This window comes from Heterodontus francisci, chromosome 2, assembly GCF_036365525.1.
Source record: "Heterodontus francisci isolate sHetFra1 chromosome 2, sHetFra1.hap1, whole genome shotgun sequence".
In the NCBI taxonomy this organism is placed as follows: domain Eukaryota; kingdom Metazoa; phylum Chordata; class Chondrichthyes; order Heterodontiformes; family Heterodontidae; genus Heterodontus; species Heterodontus francisci.
In genome coordinates this window covers 8,499,708-8,516,972 of record NC_090372.1, presented here as the reverse complement: position 1 = coordinate 8,516,972, position 17,265 = coordinate 8,499,708, and the positions used below count along the sequence as shown (strand labels likewise).

At 41.1% G+C, this 17,265-nt stretch overlaps 1 protein-coding gene and 1 long non-coding RNA gene across 2 annotated transcripts in view; one reads left to right on the top strand and one right to left on the bottom strand.

Annotated features, from left to right (window-relative positions):
* The window catches only part of atp2c1 (ATPase secretory pathway Ca2+ transporting 1), a 122,399-nt gene extending 111,207 nt beyond the window's left edge, over positions 1 to 11,192 (bottom strand). The window contains exon 1 of the mRNA XM_068054073.1: positions 11,058 to 11,192. Within this exon, the coding sequence (XP_067910174.1) occupies positions 11,058 to 11,075 (18 nt within the window). The 5' untranslated portion in view covers positions 11,076 to 11,192. The remainder of the gene's footprint in view (positions 1 to 11,057) is intronic.
* A 6-nt stretch (positions 11,193 to 11,198) lies between these two features.
* Positions 11,199 to 16,962, top strand: LOC137381486 (uncharacterized). The gene is made up of 3 exons (XR_010977185.1): positions 11,199 to 11,455; positions 14,079 to 14,133; positions 16,226 to 16,962. It is a non-coding gene; the product is annotated as an uncharacterized lncRNA (long non-coding RNA).
* Positions 16,963 to 17,265: the final 303 nt, after the last annotated feature.

Sequence of the window (17,265 nt, the reverse complement as noted above, 5' to 3'; positions counted from 1 at the left end):
TAGATTGTATATAAATGCACAAATTAGACAAGTGTTTAACAAAGGCAGAATAGTATTAATGGGGGATTTTAACTTACACGTAGATTGGGAGAGGCAGAATAGCACCTGTCAGAAAGGCAGTGAATTTCTGGAATGTGTCCGGGATAGTTTCCTACAGCAATATGTCCTAGATGTAAAAAGGGGTCAGGCAATATTAGATTTAGTTATGAGCAATGAGCCAAATTTAATTAGTAGCCTAACTGTGCGTGAACATTTATCAAATAGTGATCACAACATGATCGAGCTCAAGGTAGCGCTTGAAAGTGAAAAGCATGAATCAGCTACTAGAATTTTAGACTTAGGTAAGGCTGACTTTACCGGGATGAGAAAGAGACTGTCCACGGTAAACTGGGTAGATCTGTTAATTGGTCAGACAACTGAAGAACGGTGGAGAATATTTAAAGAAACATTTAACGAAATACAGAGTGAGAATATCTCCCCGAGAGGAAAAAGCTCCACATCACAGAAAAAACGGCCATGGACAACTAAACAGATTAGGGATAGCATAAAACAAGAAAAAAGGGCTTACAAAAATGCAAAACGCAGCACAGATCTGGCCGAATGGGATCGATACAAAGACCAGCAAAGGATCACAAAGCAGCTTATAAGAGCCACTAAAAGAGATTATGAAAGGAAACTTGCAAGGGAGATCAAAATCAATAAGAAATTTTACGGCTACATAAGGGAAAGCGGGTGGTCAAGAGCAATGTAGGCCCACTAAAAGCTGAAAGTGGAGATATTGTCATCGATAAGGGGGAAATGGCAGACATGTTGAACAATTACTTTACCTCAGTATTTACAGTTGAAAAGGAGGATAACTTGCTGGAAGTCCCGAAAAAATTAATAGCCGATAGGGGATAGGGACTTAATACAATTAACATAAGTAAAACATCAGTAACAAGGAAATTAATGGAACTAAAGAGTGAGAATTCCCCAGGACCTGACTGTTTACATCCAAGGGTGTTAAAGGAAGTAGGGGAGCACATTGTAGATGCCCTAACTATAGTCTTTCAGAGTTCCCTAGATTCAGGAGTGGTCCCTCTGGATTGGAAAGCTGCACATGTCACTTCACTGTTTAAGAAGGGTGAAAGAGAGAACCAAGGAAATTACAGACCAGTTAGCCTGACATCTGTGGTGGGCAAGCTGCTGGAGTATATAATCAAGGATAGGGTGACTGAACACCTAGAAAAATTTCAGTTAATCTGGGACAGCCAGCATGGATTCATGACGGGAAGGTCATGCCTGACAAATCTCATTGAATTTTTTGAAGAGGTGACTAAGGTAGTGGACAGAGGAATGTCTATGGATGTTATTTATATGGACTTCCAGAAGGCATTTGATAAAGTCCCACATAAGAGACTGTTAACTAAGGTAGAAGCCCATGGAGTTGAGGGCAAATTATTGACATGGTTAGGAAGTTGGTTGAGTGGTAGGCGACAGAGAGTGGGGATAATGGGTAAGTACTCCGATTGACACAATGTGACTAGTGGTGTCCCACAGGGATCTGTGTTGGGGCCTCAATTATTTACATTATTCATTAACGACATGGCATAGTAAGTCATATATCCAAATTTGCTGATGATACAAAGTTAGGCAGCATTGTAGACAGTCTAGATGATAGCATAAAATTGCAAAGGGATATTGACAGACTAGGTGAGTGGGCAAAACTGTGGCAGATGGATTTCAATGCGGGAAAGCGTGAGATTATCCATTTTGGACCAAAAACAGATAGAGCAGGGTACTTTCTAAATGGGAAGAGGTTAAGTACAGTGGATGTCCAAAGAGGCTTGGGGGTTCAGGTGCATAGATCTTTAAAATGCCACTAGCAAGTGCAGAAAATAGTCAAAAAGTCTAATAATGGAATGCTAGCCTTTATATCTAGAGGATTGGAGTATAAAGACACAGAGGTTATGCTGCAGCTGTACAAAACCCTGGTTAGACCCCACTTGGAGTACTGTGAGCAGTTCTGGGCACCACACCTTAGGAAGGATATATTGGCCTTGGAGGGAGTGCAACGTAGGTTTACAAGAATGATACTTGGACTACAAGGGTTAAGTTATGTGGACAGATTACACAAATTAGGCCTGTTTTCGCTAGAATTTAGAAGTTTAAAGGGTGATCTGATCGAAGTCTTCAAGATATTAACAGGAAAAGACAGGCTAGATAAAGATAAACTATTTCCACTGGTTGGAGATTCTAATACTAGGGAGCATAGTCAAAAATTAGGACCAGACAGTTCAGGAGAGATGTTAGGAAGCACTTCTTCAAGCAAAGGGTGGTAGAGGTTTGGAACTCTCTCCCACAAACAGCAGTTGAAGCTAGAACAGTTGTTAATTTTAAATCTGAGATAGATAGATAGATTTTTGTTAAGCAAAGATATTAAGGGATATGGGCCAAAGGCAGGTATATGGAGTTAGGCCGCAGATCAGCCATGATCTCACTGAATGGCGGGACAGGCTCGAGGGGCTGAATGGCCTACTCCTGTTCCTATCTTCCTATGTTCACTGTAATCCCACACACACAAACTCAAAATGCTGGCTCTTGCAAATCATCAAACCTTTTTTTTATATTATGGATATGATACAGATTGTACATTTTAATAGTGTTTTAGCATTTAATTTTTAAATGAATCTATAACACCAACTCACATTTATATAGCAACCTTAATGAAACAGAAAGTCCCAAGACAGTTCACTGTTCAGGATGAACTGAAGCAGAGATAGGAGGGAAATTAGTGAAAGTGGTCAAAAGCATGGCCAAAGAAATAGGTTTTACAAAGACTTTTGAGATGGGGAAGGACAAAGCAAGTCAAGGAGCTTGAGGAGAGAAAGTTTCAGACTGTGGGAGTGAGATAGGTGAAGGCTTTGCCACTGATAGCACAGAGTTGAAAGAACACATTAGAACAGGGACAGAGCTGGAGAGAACTGCGGCTCTGAAAGGATTTTCAGAAGACGGTGACATTTTGAAGCTGGTATGCTGAGGTATGACAAGCTAACACGCTCGACATGGGACCATGTGAGCAACAGGATGCGGACAACTGAATTCGTGTGGAATGAAGCTCGTGAGGAAGTCAAGAAGAGTACTGGAAAACTCAAGTCTAGAGATCATAAAGGCCTAAAAAAAGGGACGAGGTGAGGTAGAAATTGAGACGAGTGACATACAGAGTCTTGGTGGTAGACGTGATGTGGAGATTCAAGCCAAGTTCAGGGTGTAGGAGAGCATTACTGGGTTAAACCTAAGTGGGCATCCAAGAATGTACAGACTGCGCAGTTTCTGGTGGGTCAAAACAGGATGCATTTGGTCTTGCCAAGGTTAAGTTGGTGAAAATGACTTCTACCAGCTAACAATCTAGCCATCTTCATCGAGTCCTTGTACTTCATAATTCATTTCTCAGGAATAGCAAGAGCATTGAGCATGACTGTGACAAATCTGAGAAAGTCTAACCAGCTACAATGAGCTGTATCTGGAAAGACATCAATATATTATGCAATTTGCTGATTACTTAAATCCCCATTTCCCTAATCGTCCTTTATAGTAAAATAAAAGCAAAATACTGCGGATGCTGGAAATCTGAAATAAAAACAAGAAATGCTGGAACCACTCAGCAGGTCTGGCAGCATCTGTGAAAAGAGAAGCAGAGTTAACATTTCGGGTCAGTGACCCTTCTTCGGAACTGACAAATATTAGAAAAGTCACAGGTTATAAGCAAGTGAGGTGGGGGTGGGGCAAGAGATAACAAAGGAGGTGTAGATTGGACCAGGCCACATAGCTGACCAAAAGGTCACGGAGCAAAGGCAAACAATATGTTAATGGTGTGTTGAAAGACAAAGCATTAGTACAGATTAAGTGTTAATGCACTGATTATTGAACAACAGCAAGCGCAAACCTGAAAAAAAAAGTGGGTAAGCAAACTGAACAAACTAAGATGAAATGAAATAAATGCAAAAAAAGAGATTGTAAAAAATGTAAAAAAGAATGTAAAAAAAAACTAAAAATGAAAGTAAAATGGGGGGCAGTCATGCTCTGAAATTATTGAACTCAATGTTCAGTCCGGTAGGCTGTAGTGTGCCTAATCGGTAGATGAGATGCTGTTCCTCGAGCTTGCGTGATGTTCACTGGAACACTGCAGCAATCCCAGGACAGAGATGTGAGCATGAGAGCAGGGGGGAGTGTTGAAATGGCAAGCAACCGTAAGCTCAGGGTCCTGCTTGCGGACTGAGCGGAGATGTTCCGCAAAGCGGTCACCCAGTCTGCGCTTGGTCTCCCCAATGTAGAGGAGACCACACTGTGAACAGCAAATACAGTATACTACATTGAAAGAAGTACAAGTAAATCGCTGCTTCACCTGAAAGGAGTGTTTGGGGCCTGGGATAGTGAGGAGAGAGGAGGTAAATGGGCAGTTATTACACCTCCTGCGATTGCAGGGGAAGGTGCCATGGGACGGGGACGAGGTGGTGGTGGTAATGGAGGAGTGGACCAGGGTGTCACGGAGGGAACGATCCCTTCGGAATGCTGACAGGGGAAGGGAGGGAAAGATGCGACTGGTAGTGGCATCACGCTGGAGGTGGCGGAAATGGCGGAGGATGATCCTTTGGATATGGAGGCTGATGGGGTGGAAAGTGAGGACAAGGGGAACCCTGTCACGGTTCTGGGAGGGAGGGGAAGGGGTGAGGGTAGAGGTGCGGGGAATGGGCCGGACACGGTTGAGGGCCCTGTCAACCACAGTGGGGGGAAATCCTCGGTTGAGGAAAAAGGAGGTCATATCAGAAGCACCGTCATGGAAGGTAGCATCATCAGAGCAAATGCGTCGGAGACAGAGAAACTGGGAGAATGGAATGGAGTCCTTACAGGAGGTAGGGTGTGAAGAAGTGCAGTCGAGGTAGCTGTGGGAGTCGGTGGGCTTATAATGGATATTAGTAGACAACCTATCCCCAGAGATGGAGACAGAGAAGTCGAGGAAGGGAAGGGAAGTGTAGAGATGGACCATGTAAAGGTGAGAGAAGGGTGGAAATTGGAAGCAAAGTTGATAAAGTTTTCCAGTTCGGGGCGGGAGCAGGAAACGGCACCGATGCAGTCATCAAAGTACCGGAAAAAGAGTTGGGGGAGGGGGCCTGAGTAGGACTGGAACAAAGAATGCTCGACATATCCCACAAAAAGACAGGCATAACTAGGACCCATGTGGGTACCCATAGCGACACCTTTTATTTGAAGGAAGTGCGTGGAGTTGAAGGAGAAGTTGTTCAATGTGAGAACAAGTTCAGCGAGGCAGGGGAGGATGGTGGTGGATGGGGACTGGTTGGGCCTCTGTTCCAGGAAGAAGCGGAGAGCCCTCAAACCATCCTGGTGGGGGATGGAGGTGTAGAGCGATTGGACGTCCATAGTGAAGAGGAGGCGGTTGGGACCAGGGAACTGGAAATTGTCAAAATGATGTAGGGCGTCAGAAGAGTCACGGATGTAGGTGGGAATAGACTGGACTGGCGGAGAAAAGATAGAGTCTAGATAGGAAGAAATGAGTTCAGTGGGGCAGGAGCATGCTGACACAATGGGTGTGCTAGGATAGTCCAGTTTGTGGATTTTGGGAAGGAGGTAGAAGCGGGCTGTCCGGGGTTGCGGGACTATGAGGTTGGAAGCTGTAGAGGGAAGATCTCCAGAGGAGATGAGGTCAGTGACAGTCCTTTGGACGGTGGCTTGATGTTCGGTGGTGGGGTCATCGTCCAGAGGGAGGTAGGAAGAAGTGTCCGTGAGTTGGCGTTGAGCTTCTGCAAAGTAGAGGTTGGTACGCCATACGACAACAGCACCACCCTTGTCTGCAGGTTTGATGACCATGTCGGGGTTAGACCTGAGAGAACGGAGTGCCTCAAGTTCAGAGGGGGACAGGTTAGAGTGAGTGAGAGGGGCAGAGAAATTGAGATGACCAATGTCTCGCCGACAGTTTTGAATGAAGAGATCAAGAGCGGGTAAGAGGCCAGGGGGAGGAGTCCAGGTAGAGGGAGAATGCTGGAGGTGGGTGAATGGGTCTGCTGGTTGGGGGGAGGACTCCTGGTCAAAGAAGTGAGCCCGGAGCAAGCCATAGGTACATTTTTATAACAGTACTCACTGTGAACGTGGTGTGGAAGAACTTTTTTTTTTACAGGTTTGTATGAAATATAATCAATGTAAATTGCATTGTTTCCTGATTCAAATCATGCAAACTTAATGTGGCCTGTATTACGATTGGGTGAGGAGGGATTGAAGGGCAGCCCTCTTTTCTTTCTCCTTGCTTGATCACAACAGCTTTATTTTTTTTTAAGTGGATATACTTGCCAATTCAGTGAGTGTTCAACTGTTTCCATGCTGTGATCATAAAAAGAACCAATCGGACAGGTTGTCTTGTGTTTAACAAAGAAAGAGGTTAGCTTTATTATACTTAAACCGATCTAAGTAAAATAATACACTCCGACTTTCACACACACTCAAAGTTCACACATACATATGAATAGATTACAGAGTGGGGAAGGATAGATTGGTCAAATTAGAGTCCAGAGAAATAAAACGAGTCTACAGTCTGTGGAGGTTGGTGACTTTTTTTTTATTCATTCATGGGATGTGGGCGTCACTGGCTATGCCAGCATTTATTGCTTGGCTGAATTCAGTGGTCGTGCGACTGTCTTTTGGGGTCCTGATTTGAAGATGTGGACAACTGATTTGGTGGTTCTCCTAGAGACAGTAGTGCAACTGATTTCGTTCAAAAAAGATCTGCTGCAGCAGGGGCATCCCTGGGTGGTCACGGTCAGCAGGCACAGGTCAAAGCTTCCAAGATAGACTGGAGAGAGAAAAAGGAAGGAGGGACTCCACTTGGGGCTTCTCTTGTCAGCGTCTAGCTTCTTGTCTCTCTACTGCAGAGAAAACAACAGCTTAAGCACACGAAGGGTGAGCCTCTCACATGACTGTCACCCAATGATTCAAGCATTGTGGTTACTAGTGTATATTCCCTCTTGCAACTTAATCAGTCCATGTCTAGGAATTCCGTTCTCACAGCTAGGGTCCCATTGTTCAAGTGATTTTGAGTGGCGTGTCTATACCAGTTGAATACTCAGGTAATGGCCTCGACACCCTGCTAATGGAAGCAGGATAGGTGGTTCACTCAGATTTTCCAGGTCATTATCCTTGGTAGGTCTGTGCAGACATGCTGTCTCCATCTCAATGCACTGGAGTATGGAAAGTAGTGATGCAAATTGAGGTGGCCATCTTTAGCTGCTAGTATCAAGTCACCTTTTATCTATTTTTTTAAAATTCAATTCAGGTTTCCAAGCACTGTATTAAAGATCATTATTCAACATAGCACATTTTCATGACACCTAATTTTCAGGCTAAAAAATTATCAAATGTCTCAAATTCTATCCATGAAGTATTATTTCATACCAGCATTTTGTTCTTCTGTATTCTTCATTTCCTTTGAAAATAAACTTACTCCTAATGAAAATATTACTTTGGGATACTGTCATTATATTTTAAACTTAGACCATTTTGGTAATCAAACCAAGACTGAACTTGATTAACAACTTCAGACACAATCCCTACTATCCAGTACTGTGCCCAAAACCACCACTGCTAATCCCCCACAGGCTTAACTAGCAGGAAATATCTACAGGGCTAGATACCCAACAAGAGTACATTATATTTTAGTACTGCATACTTCCAATTGTATGTTCCTCCTTTAATCACCACCACCAAAAACAGAATAACTGCTCATTAATTACATTGTTGTGGAATCCAAATAGCCTACTCCTGCTCTTTTTTTTTAATGCTGTAACCAGCTTTGGTCAATAATGGCTACAATATTTGCTCTCATAACATCAGTAATTGTACTTCAAAATATCATATGCAAAGTGTTTTGATGATGTTTGAGTCACATGGTAAGATGCCATATAAAACTAAAATGTCTTCATTCTTAAAAATCCAACATGGAACATTCATTCTCCCTGCTATGTTTCATCCTTATAAATGCACGAAATATTGAAAAGAGAGTGGAGAAGAAACTAATCAGTTTATTTTACAAAGTCTGAATATGTCAAAGTAGGATAAAATGGAAATTCCACTGCAGTCCAATGTGTATTTGGTTACTGCAACAGATGTGGATTAATTTGCTCCAAATGAGGTAAATGAAGAAACTGACTCCTCCTCCTTTAAGTGCAATAGCAATCATTAACGATGATCCATATTCAACAGTCCGACTGAAAAGGGTCAATAGTTAAAGGCCTTTCATCAAGGTTAATGGCATAAAAGCATTCCGATTACATCAGCCAAAAACAGCTCAATGAACTGTTTCCATTTGCCAGCAGTGACATGCATGCATCTGGTCTATTACCAGATAATCAGATTCCAAGTTGAATCACAAAACTGTAACTATTCAGTAATGAAAGAGACTGAATACTTTGATAAATGCACTGGTCTGTATCAAAAGAATTATGACACAGACTATAACTGTAAATTTTCTGACTACAGCAGGTTTACAGCAGTATTCAGGGTGCAAGCAGTTCTAGTCACCATGCATTAAAGTTTAATACATTTTGTAAACACCAGAATATGAAAAATGTTTAACATGATAAAATTACCAATAAAAAAGTACGATTACCATAATGGGTGGAAAAAAAGGCAATAAAGGTACGGTTAATTTACTTTCTTTAAAAGGTTTTTATTTTAAACTATTTATTTAGAAATATCCAAGGGTATGAACAACTTAACAAAACCTACAAATCCAAATATGACAAAATGTTGAATTGAAAACATGAGGAAAACAAGTATTCCATTAATACAAGGGAAAAACTGGGTGAATTCTGACTAGCTTCAAATAAAATATGTTTCACTTTCAGTTTCGTTCACCTGCATTACCAGATATATTATAATCTGCAGATTCACCTGCACTAGCTATTTGGACAGTTTGTCTTACCAGACAGATTATAACCTTTAGAGATTTACCTACATAATATGTAATTTGTAGTTCCCCTTACATTATCAGTTATATTTATTTGTACAATTTGTTTACATTACCAAATATATCATAATCTGCAGTTTTCCCTACATTATGATGTAATTTTGTAGTCACTTACATTGCCAGCTATATAATCAGCAATTTTACCTACATTATAATGTAACATACTCAGTTTCACTAATATTACCAGATATATTATAATCTAGAGACTTACAAACATTATAATGTATTTTGTGCAGCGTGACACACATTAGCTATATTATAATGTATTTTGTGCAGCATGACACACATTAGCTATATTATGTTATTTGTGCAGCGTGACACACACTAGCTATATTATAATGTATTTTGTGCAGCGTGACACACACTAGCTATATTATAATGTATTTTGTGCAGCGTGACACACTAGCTATATTATGTATTTTGTGCAGCTTGACACACATAGCTATATTATAATGTATTTTGTGTAGCGTGACACACATCACCAGACGTGCATTATAATGTGATTTGCACAGTTTGACTAACATTGCCACATATATTATGTTAATATATTTCTTAGTGTGACATACATTATCGGACAGATTATAATGTATTTCTTAGTGTGACATTCTCTTTCTTTCTTTTGGGCCTCCTTATCTCGAGAGACAATGGATACGCGTCTGGAGGTGGTCAGTGGTTTGTGAAGCAGCGCCTGGAGTGGCTATAAAGGCCAATTCTAGAGTGACAGGCTCTTCCACAGGTGCTGCAGAGAAATTTGTTTGTCGGGGCTGTTGCACAGTTGGCTCTCCCCTTGCGCCTCTGTCTTTTTTCCTGCCAACTACTAAGTCTCTTCAACTCGCCACATTTTAGCCCTGTCTTTATGCTGCCCGCCAGCTCTGGCGAACGCTGGCAACTGACTCCCACGACTTGTGATCAATGTCACAGGATTTCATGGCGCGTTTGCAGACGTCTTTAAAGCGGAGACGTGGACGGCCGGTGGGTCTGATACCAGTGATGAGCTTGCTGTACAATGTGTCTTTGGGGATCCTGCCATCTTCCATGCGGCTCACATGGCCAAGACATACATTACCAGATATATGATGTATTAGTGTGACATACATTACCAGGCGAGTCGAAGAGACTTAGTAGTTGGCAGGAAAAAAGACAGAGGCGCAAGGGGAGAGCCAACTGTGCAACAGCCCCAACAAACAAATTTCTCTGCAGCACCTGTGGAAGAGCCTGTCACTCTAGAATTGGCCTTTATAGCCACTCCAGGCGCTGCTTCACAAACCACTGACCACCTCCAGGCGCGTATCCATTGTCTCTCGAGATAAGGAGGCCCAAAAGAAAAAAAAGAACATTACCAGATAGATTAAAATGTATTTCTTACTGTGACATACATTACCAGATATATATATTTTAGTGTGGTATACATTACCAGATAGATTATAATGTATTTCTTACTGTGACATACATTACCAGATATATATATTTTAGTGTGGTATACATTACCAGATAGATTATAATGTATTTCTCACTGTGACATACATTACCAGATATATGATGTATTAGTGTGACATACATTACCAGATAGATTATAATGTATTTCTCACTGTGACATACATTACCAGATATATGATGTATTAGTGTGACATACATTACCAGATAGATTATAATGTATTTCTTACTGTGACATACATTACCAGATATATATATTTTAGTGTGGTATACATTACCAGATAGATTATAATGTATTTCTTACTGTGACATACATTACCAGATATATGTATTTTAGTGTGGTATACATTACCAGATAGATTATAATGTATTTCTTACTGTGACATACATTACCAGATATATATATTTTAGTGTGGTATACATTACCAGATAGATTATAATGTATTTCTTACTGTGACATACATTACCAGATATATGTATTTTAGTGTGGTATACATTACCAGATAGATTATAATGTATTTTGTAAAGCGTGACTTACATTTGCGGATATATGATGTGATTTACTTGACCCGATCTATTATAATACAGTACTATACTGTGGCTGACTTACATTACCAGACCGCAGCATAGTTGCCGGCCGCTCCTCGCGCTCCCATTAACTCCGCCGCCTTCAAACGGTCGCTCAGCCGCTCGCGACTCATCAACATTCGGAGCGGCCAACGGACAGGAAGTGGCCGCTGGTCCGCACCACTTCCGGGCCCAGTGCGCATGCCCCAAAGTGTGGTTGGGCGGGCTTGCTTTGTGCTGTGAGTGTGCCGTCTCTTAAAAAGATTAAAAAGGAAGGCGACGCTTTTTAAAAAATTAAATTTGCTTCAGGCCGGCAGTGGGAGTAGCTGGTGAAAGGGGGCCGCTCCTGACGTTAAAAACATCATTCAACAATTTATATTTAATGAGTTGTGTTTTTTTTTTAAAAACTCCCGAATGGCGCATCGGGTTTAGCTGAAGCAGGTAATTGTTGTTGAATATACAAAGAGATTGAAAACGTCTTTTGTTTACCGCTGCATTGTTAGGCAGGAGGAGGTCATGCGCATGCGCTGTCAGGGTCTGGATGCGAAGGGGCCATTGAAGCATCGTCCAAAGTACATTTAGGGTGGGGCAGATTATAATCTCTGCAAATAAGCAAAAACAGAAGTTAAGCGCCTAATTTCACAATAATAGTTTAATTGGGCCATTCAGCTCATTTCCTCGGGTCTTAATTGGTTTTGATCCAATTAAGTTGGTCTGCCACACTGTTGTAAGCACGAAATTGGGTCTCTGATGTCCTTCAAGGTCCTCAGATAGGTTATCCTTCCTGATCTGACCTACAAGTTACTATGATCCCACGTCACAGGGTTGACTCCTATGCCAGAAGTTTCCTCAGGGGTTCAGATTCACAATCACAAGTTCAGTGTAAGGTCTGTGGAAACTCTAAACATGTAAACAGGGTTGCTGCAATGTTACTGCAACCAGTCAGAGGACTCCTCTGGAAATAACCTCAAGACACCACAGATGGCCTCTAAATACTGCCTTGCCAGTGTCACCCACATCCCAAGCACAAGTACAAAAAAAGTAGAACCTTCTCTGATGGGTAATATGTCATTAGTTACTTTTTGGATGTTACAGAAGACATCATTCAATATGTATGTTAGTTTCATAACCATTTGCATCGTTCAAAGATACCACTTCTCCTTTGATAGCTCTTGTTCTTATACTCAAAGAATTTCCTTTAATTCCTATGCTCAATTCCAGTTCCCTTTTTGACTCTTGGAAGCTTTTGTATTCATTGCTTTTTCCCTATTTGCTGACATTACAATAATGACTTCAAAATTACTTTAAAAGCACTTCATTAGCTGTGAAAGGCTATGGATCATTTTGAGAATGTGAAAATTACTATTTAAACCAACCACCATTAGTTGGATGTTTTTTTTAAACTAAGAAGGGAAATAAATCGACTCCTTGCTCTTTGTTTCCTTTTCATTGCTTAGGCAAAATGGCTAAAAAAATCAGCAATGTACTAAAACAAAGAATGTTGCATATGAAGTTGAATACAGTGTTTGAGGGGGCTGGAAATTGCACAACTTAAACAAGATCAAATGGACCTGTATATAGGTTTCTTTTAGCAGGAGTAGGATAAATGTGGTACTATATGTACATATGAATTATTGTGTTGAGCTTCAATATGGTAAGAATTGTTGGCATCTTTTTGGAGATTTTTTTTTTAATTGCCCTAGAATTCCTATAGGCAATCAGCAGTCATCACAGTTCCCACTAAATCATGTCATTTGATTGTGTAACGGTATAGAACTGAAGCAAGTGTGCAAGGTAGTTTTCAGGAAGTAGTCAGTGATGGCGGGAGTGGGGTGGTTTTCTTGCCAATTTTCTCCACTCCCCTCCCCACCTGTTCTGAGGTATGGCTCCATAGACACCCAGTGCCCATCAGATAGCCATCATGGGCAGTGTAACCCCAAGGAGTGTTTAGTCAATCATTATTAATAAGGGCCTAGAGTACAAGAGCAAGGAGGTTATGTTGAACTTGTATAAGACACTAGATTGGCCTCAGTTGGAGTATTGCATCCTGTTCTGGGCGCCGCAATTCAGGAAAGGTGTGAAGGTATTGGAGGGAGTGCAGAAAAGATTCACGAGAATGGTTCCAGGGATGAGAAACTTCAGTTATGAAGATAGATTGGAGAAGTTAGGACTGTTTTGTTGGAGAAAAGGCGGCTGAGAGGAGATTTGAGAAAGGTATTCAAAATCGTGAGGGGTCTGGACAGAGTAGATGGGGAGAAACCATTCCCACTCGTGAAAGGATAGAGAACAAGAGGGCACAGATTTAAAGTAATTGGTAAAAGAAGCAAAAGCGACATGAGGATAAACTTTTTCAAGCAGCGAGTGGTTAAGGTCTGGAATGCGCTGCCTGAGTGTGGGGTGGAGGCTGGTTCAATTGAAGCATTCAAAAGGGAATTAGACTGTTATATGAAAAGGATGAATGTGCAGGGATATGGGAAGAAGGCGGGGGAATGGAACTAAGTGAATTGCTCATTCGGAGAGCTGGTGCAGACATGATGGGCTGAATGGCCTGTGCTGTATCAATTCTGTGGTTCTTTGAAGTACCTCATCCAAGTGATTTATCATTCATACATGACAGTGAGTGTCAGCAAGATATTAAACTGATTGTACGCTTGATCCTGCCCTTACACATGCCCGGACAAAGGAGGGGACAGAGACTGATTCTAGTATCCCTACTGGCATCCTATCTGAGATTAAGTTAGTGCAGATCGGAGATTGACCTTGAAACCTGTTTGGTCTGTATAGCTTGCCTACTTAGTGAGGAAGTATCGCTTGCTTTTCTTTAACTCAGGTTTGAATAAATGCTAGAAATACACAACAGCTCCAATTGCAAAGAGAAAAGGCAAGCTAACGCTCTGGGTGTAACCGTTTGCCAGACAGACCTGCCATGTATTTCCAAAATTTTCTGCTTTCATTTCCTTAACATTACCTGATTATCTTTTTTGCTTGTATAGCTGTCTTTTGTATTGCTGATGTTCCAGAGTATTTAGGAGCAGTTTTGACAAATGAGTTGCTGTGGTTACAGGAGGCACTCCCTAAAGACGTATGAGAAGGAGTGCATAGCTGTAACTAATGTAAAGGTAATTATATTGTGTACATAGAACAAATGCCATATATCCTAAGAAACAAGTACGTGTCACTTGCTGTTTGGCCTACATGAGTTGCACAAGATGATAATTTCATTCAAAACTGGAATTGAGAGAATCTTGATAATCCTGACTAGAACACAACCATATTGCTAAAGTTAGCCTGTAATTAACTGTCATCTTGAGTGTAAAGCAAAAATTCTCAATTGTAAAATTTACCACTATGTTGGGAACAGCCATTTTAGGAATGATAAGCTTTTGTTCCCATAACTGGAGGTTCTTTGTTTAAGGAGGATTCTCTTTCTCTTTCCCTAACACCCCACCTCCTTATAAACAAAACTAGTAGTTAGCTATTCTGATCAATCTGGCTTACAGGCTAAAATTAATAGTCACAGTTTTGCCAGATTTCTCATCACTTGCCCTGTTGCAACATTGGCTGCTAGGGCCACCTGTTAGGCAATATCAACAACAACTACATGCATTCGTAAAACATATTACTGCGCTCCACAGGAGCATTATAAAACAAAACTTGACATAAAATGTGACACCGAGCCACAAGAGAGCAGTAGATGACCAAAAAATTTGACCAGTGGTAGGTTTTAAGGAGTGCCTTAAAGGAGGAAAGTGAGGCAGAGGGGTTTAGGGAGGGAATCCCAGAGCTTTGGGCCCTGGCAGCTGACGGCACGTCTGCCAGTGGTGGAACGATTAAAATTGAGGATGTGCAAAAGATCAGAATTGATCAGCGGAGATCCCAGACCATTGTAGGGCTGGAGAAGGTTACAGAGATATCCATGGGGATGGGATTTGAAAACAAGGATGAGAGTTTTAAAGTAGAGGTGTAATTTAACCAGGAGCTGATGTAGGTCAGCAAGCACAGGGGCGATGGGTGAATGGGACATCCAGGGTTTAAGGGTTGGTGGGGGATTGTGACAGCAGCAAGGACCTGTACCATGGCTCTCCAAGGATTGCCATACACATTGCTGCAGAATTCAAAAGTTAATTCTTTTAATAAAAATGTTAGATTTTACCAGCAGCTCTGAGACTAACAGCGTCCTCATGCCATGGCAAGTCTACACATCGTGCTGCAAATAATATGGACAAGGGACCCTACTTTAATCATGTTAATGACTCCCCCCCCCTTGACCACACAATCATCCAGGGTCAGGGGTATCTCCATTGCAGGCAGATGTCCTGCTCTCATCGGAGATGTCCCTATTCAGAAAACCTAGGCTTTCATTGGAAGCTATTTCTTGCCCGTTTTAAAACATTTTTTATTGTAAAAATGCGCTACCAATTTTAAAAAGCTTATCCGACTCTTCCATCATCACTCCCAAGTTGAAAGAAACTGACAAAAGCCCAAACTGTCAAAGACCATGAAGCAGTGTTCTACACACAGATTGAGCATCTTATCTGCTCCACTCTGCAGTTATACAAACTAACAGTGTAAGTAGTCCCAACCCTAGCATCAGTGCATCACTATGCAAATACCATTGGTGTTGTACCAGAAAGGGAGAGCAGTTCACTAACAGACTTCAACCCTGGACTTCTCCATTACCTCCCAAATAATGAACAAAAGCACTGGCGGGTACAATGTAACAACAGAAGTCTACACCTGACATCTAGTTCGAATTTCAGCAAGATGGAAGCAACTTATTTATTCATTAAATGTTTATACGCTTTAAATTACATTCGCTGGGGCTAATTTTCCTGTCCATAATACCCCAAACTGCACCATTTCCTAGGCAATGTAGACAGAAGGCATAACATGCTCCCTTTACACATGACATGCATCTCGCTCCACTTGAAACAGGTGTGAGAAGTTAAATCATAATTGCCGTCTGCATCATTTTCCTACTGTAACAATTGACAGATGCTGTTTTAATAATGCTCAAATAAAACATGTTAGAAATTGCTAAGCTGAGCCTTGTTAAAGTTCTTAAAAGGAGTCCTCAGCAATTTTTGGTTTGATTGCTTTTGCTTTTTTGTGTACCCATTTCAGCAATTTTGAAAAACAGAATTGGTGGAGTTATGCTGTATGAGGTCTAGAATTATTTTAAGGCTATCGTTGTATTGCATTTTTTTTAAGCTCCCTGGATATCCCTTGCATGTAATACTTGGAGGAAGAGTGAGAGAATGAGAAAGAACTGCTGGATGTCAGAGAAGTAAGGAAACATCGCAGAAGGAAGGCTCTGCCGTTACCCTGTCAACTAGATTTATCAATTCCAGCACTTATCTGGATATGGGCGAGTGAATATGCTCCAGGTGAACCTCCAGAAGAACTTTAAGGCAAAAATGGTGCTGTCATTAGCAGTGAAAATTGCAAAAGACTTGAACACTTTTTCTGCCGTGGGCACTTCCCATGGTGTTCATGCAGACCTCAGTTAGGACAATCCTCATCCATTTTACTTTAACGCTCAAGAGAACAGAGATTTGTCTGATTAATACTATATATTTATAAAATCAACATAAATCCAACATCAGTACTCATGAGGTCAACAGCATTTATACTCACGAGTAAAGAACTCATTGGGGGTTGTGAACTAAATCCTCCAACCATTTGTGGTAGACCTCTTATTAATTAAGCATTCCTACAGTTTCTCAATGTGTTCCACCTTTATATCATTCATTATACAAGGTTAACACAGGGTTAGTGTGTAGGCATGCTTGTAGTGCACAAGGTTAACAGGTAAATACACCATCTATACTAAGGTTAGTACGTAAGCACACTGCTTTGAGGTTCAGCATTTGCTTATCTCTTTGGACACTTCTAACATTCAAGCGTTCGCTTATCCCTGAATTTTTATAACCTTTTGTAAACCCATTGGATCCTTACCATCACTTAAAATTCCATTCCAGGCCTATCCTACCCACAGTATTCTCAGTCTAACGCCTTTTCTGTCTGGAGTTGGATTGTAGTCTGTTAATCCTATGATCATTTATTTTTTAATATTTTACCAAAACCAATATTTTATCTTACTTGCTATTCCTAACACACAGTGCACTGATGCATAAAGCAGGTGACTAATAAATTGTTTACCAGAGCAGGCAATCACATCTTTTTCCCCATAGACAAGAAACAGTAGGAGAAAGTCCTGTAATTTTTCCGACTGGAACGTTTACCAAACA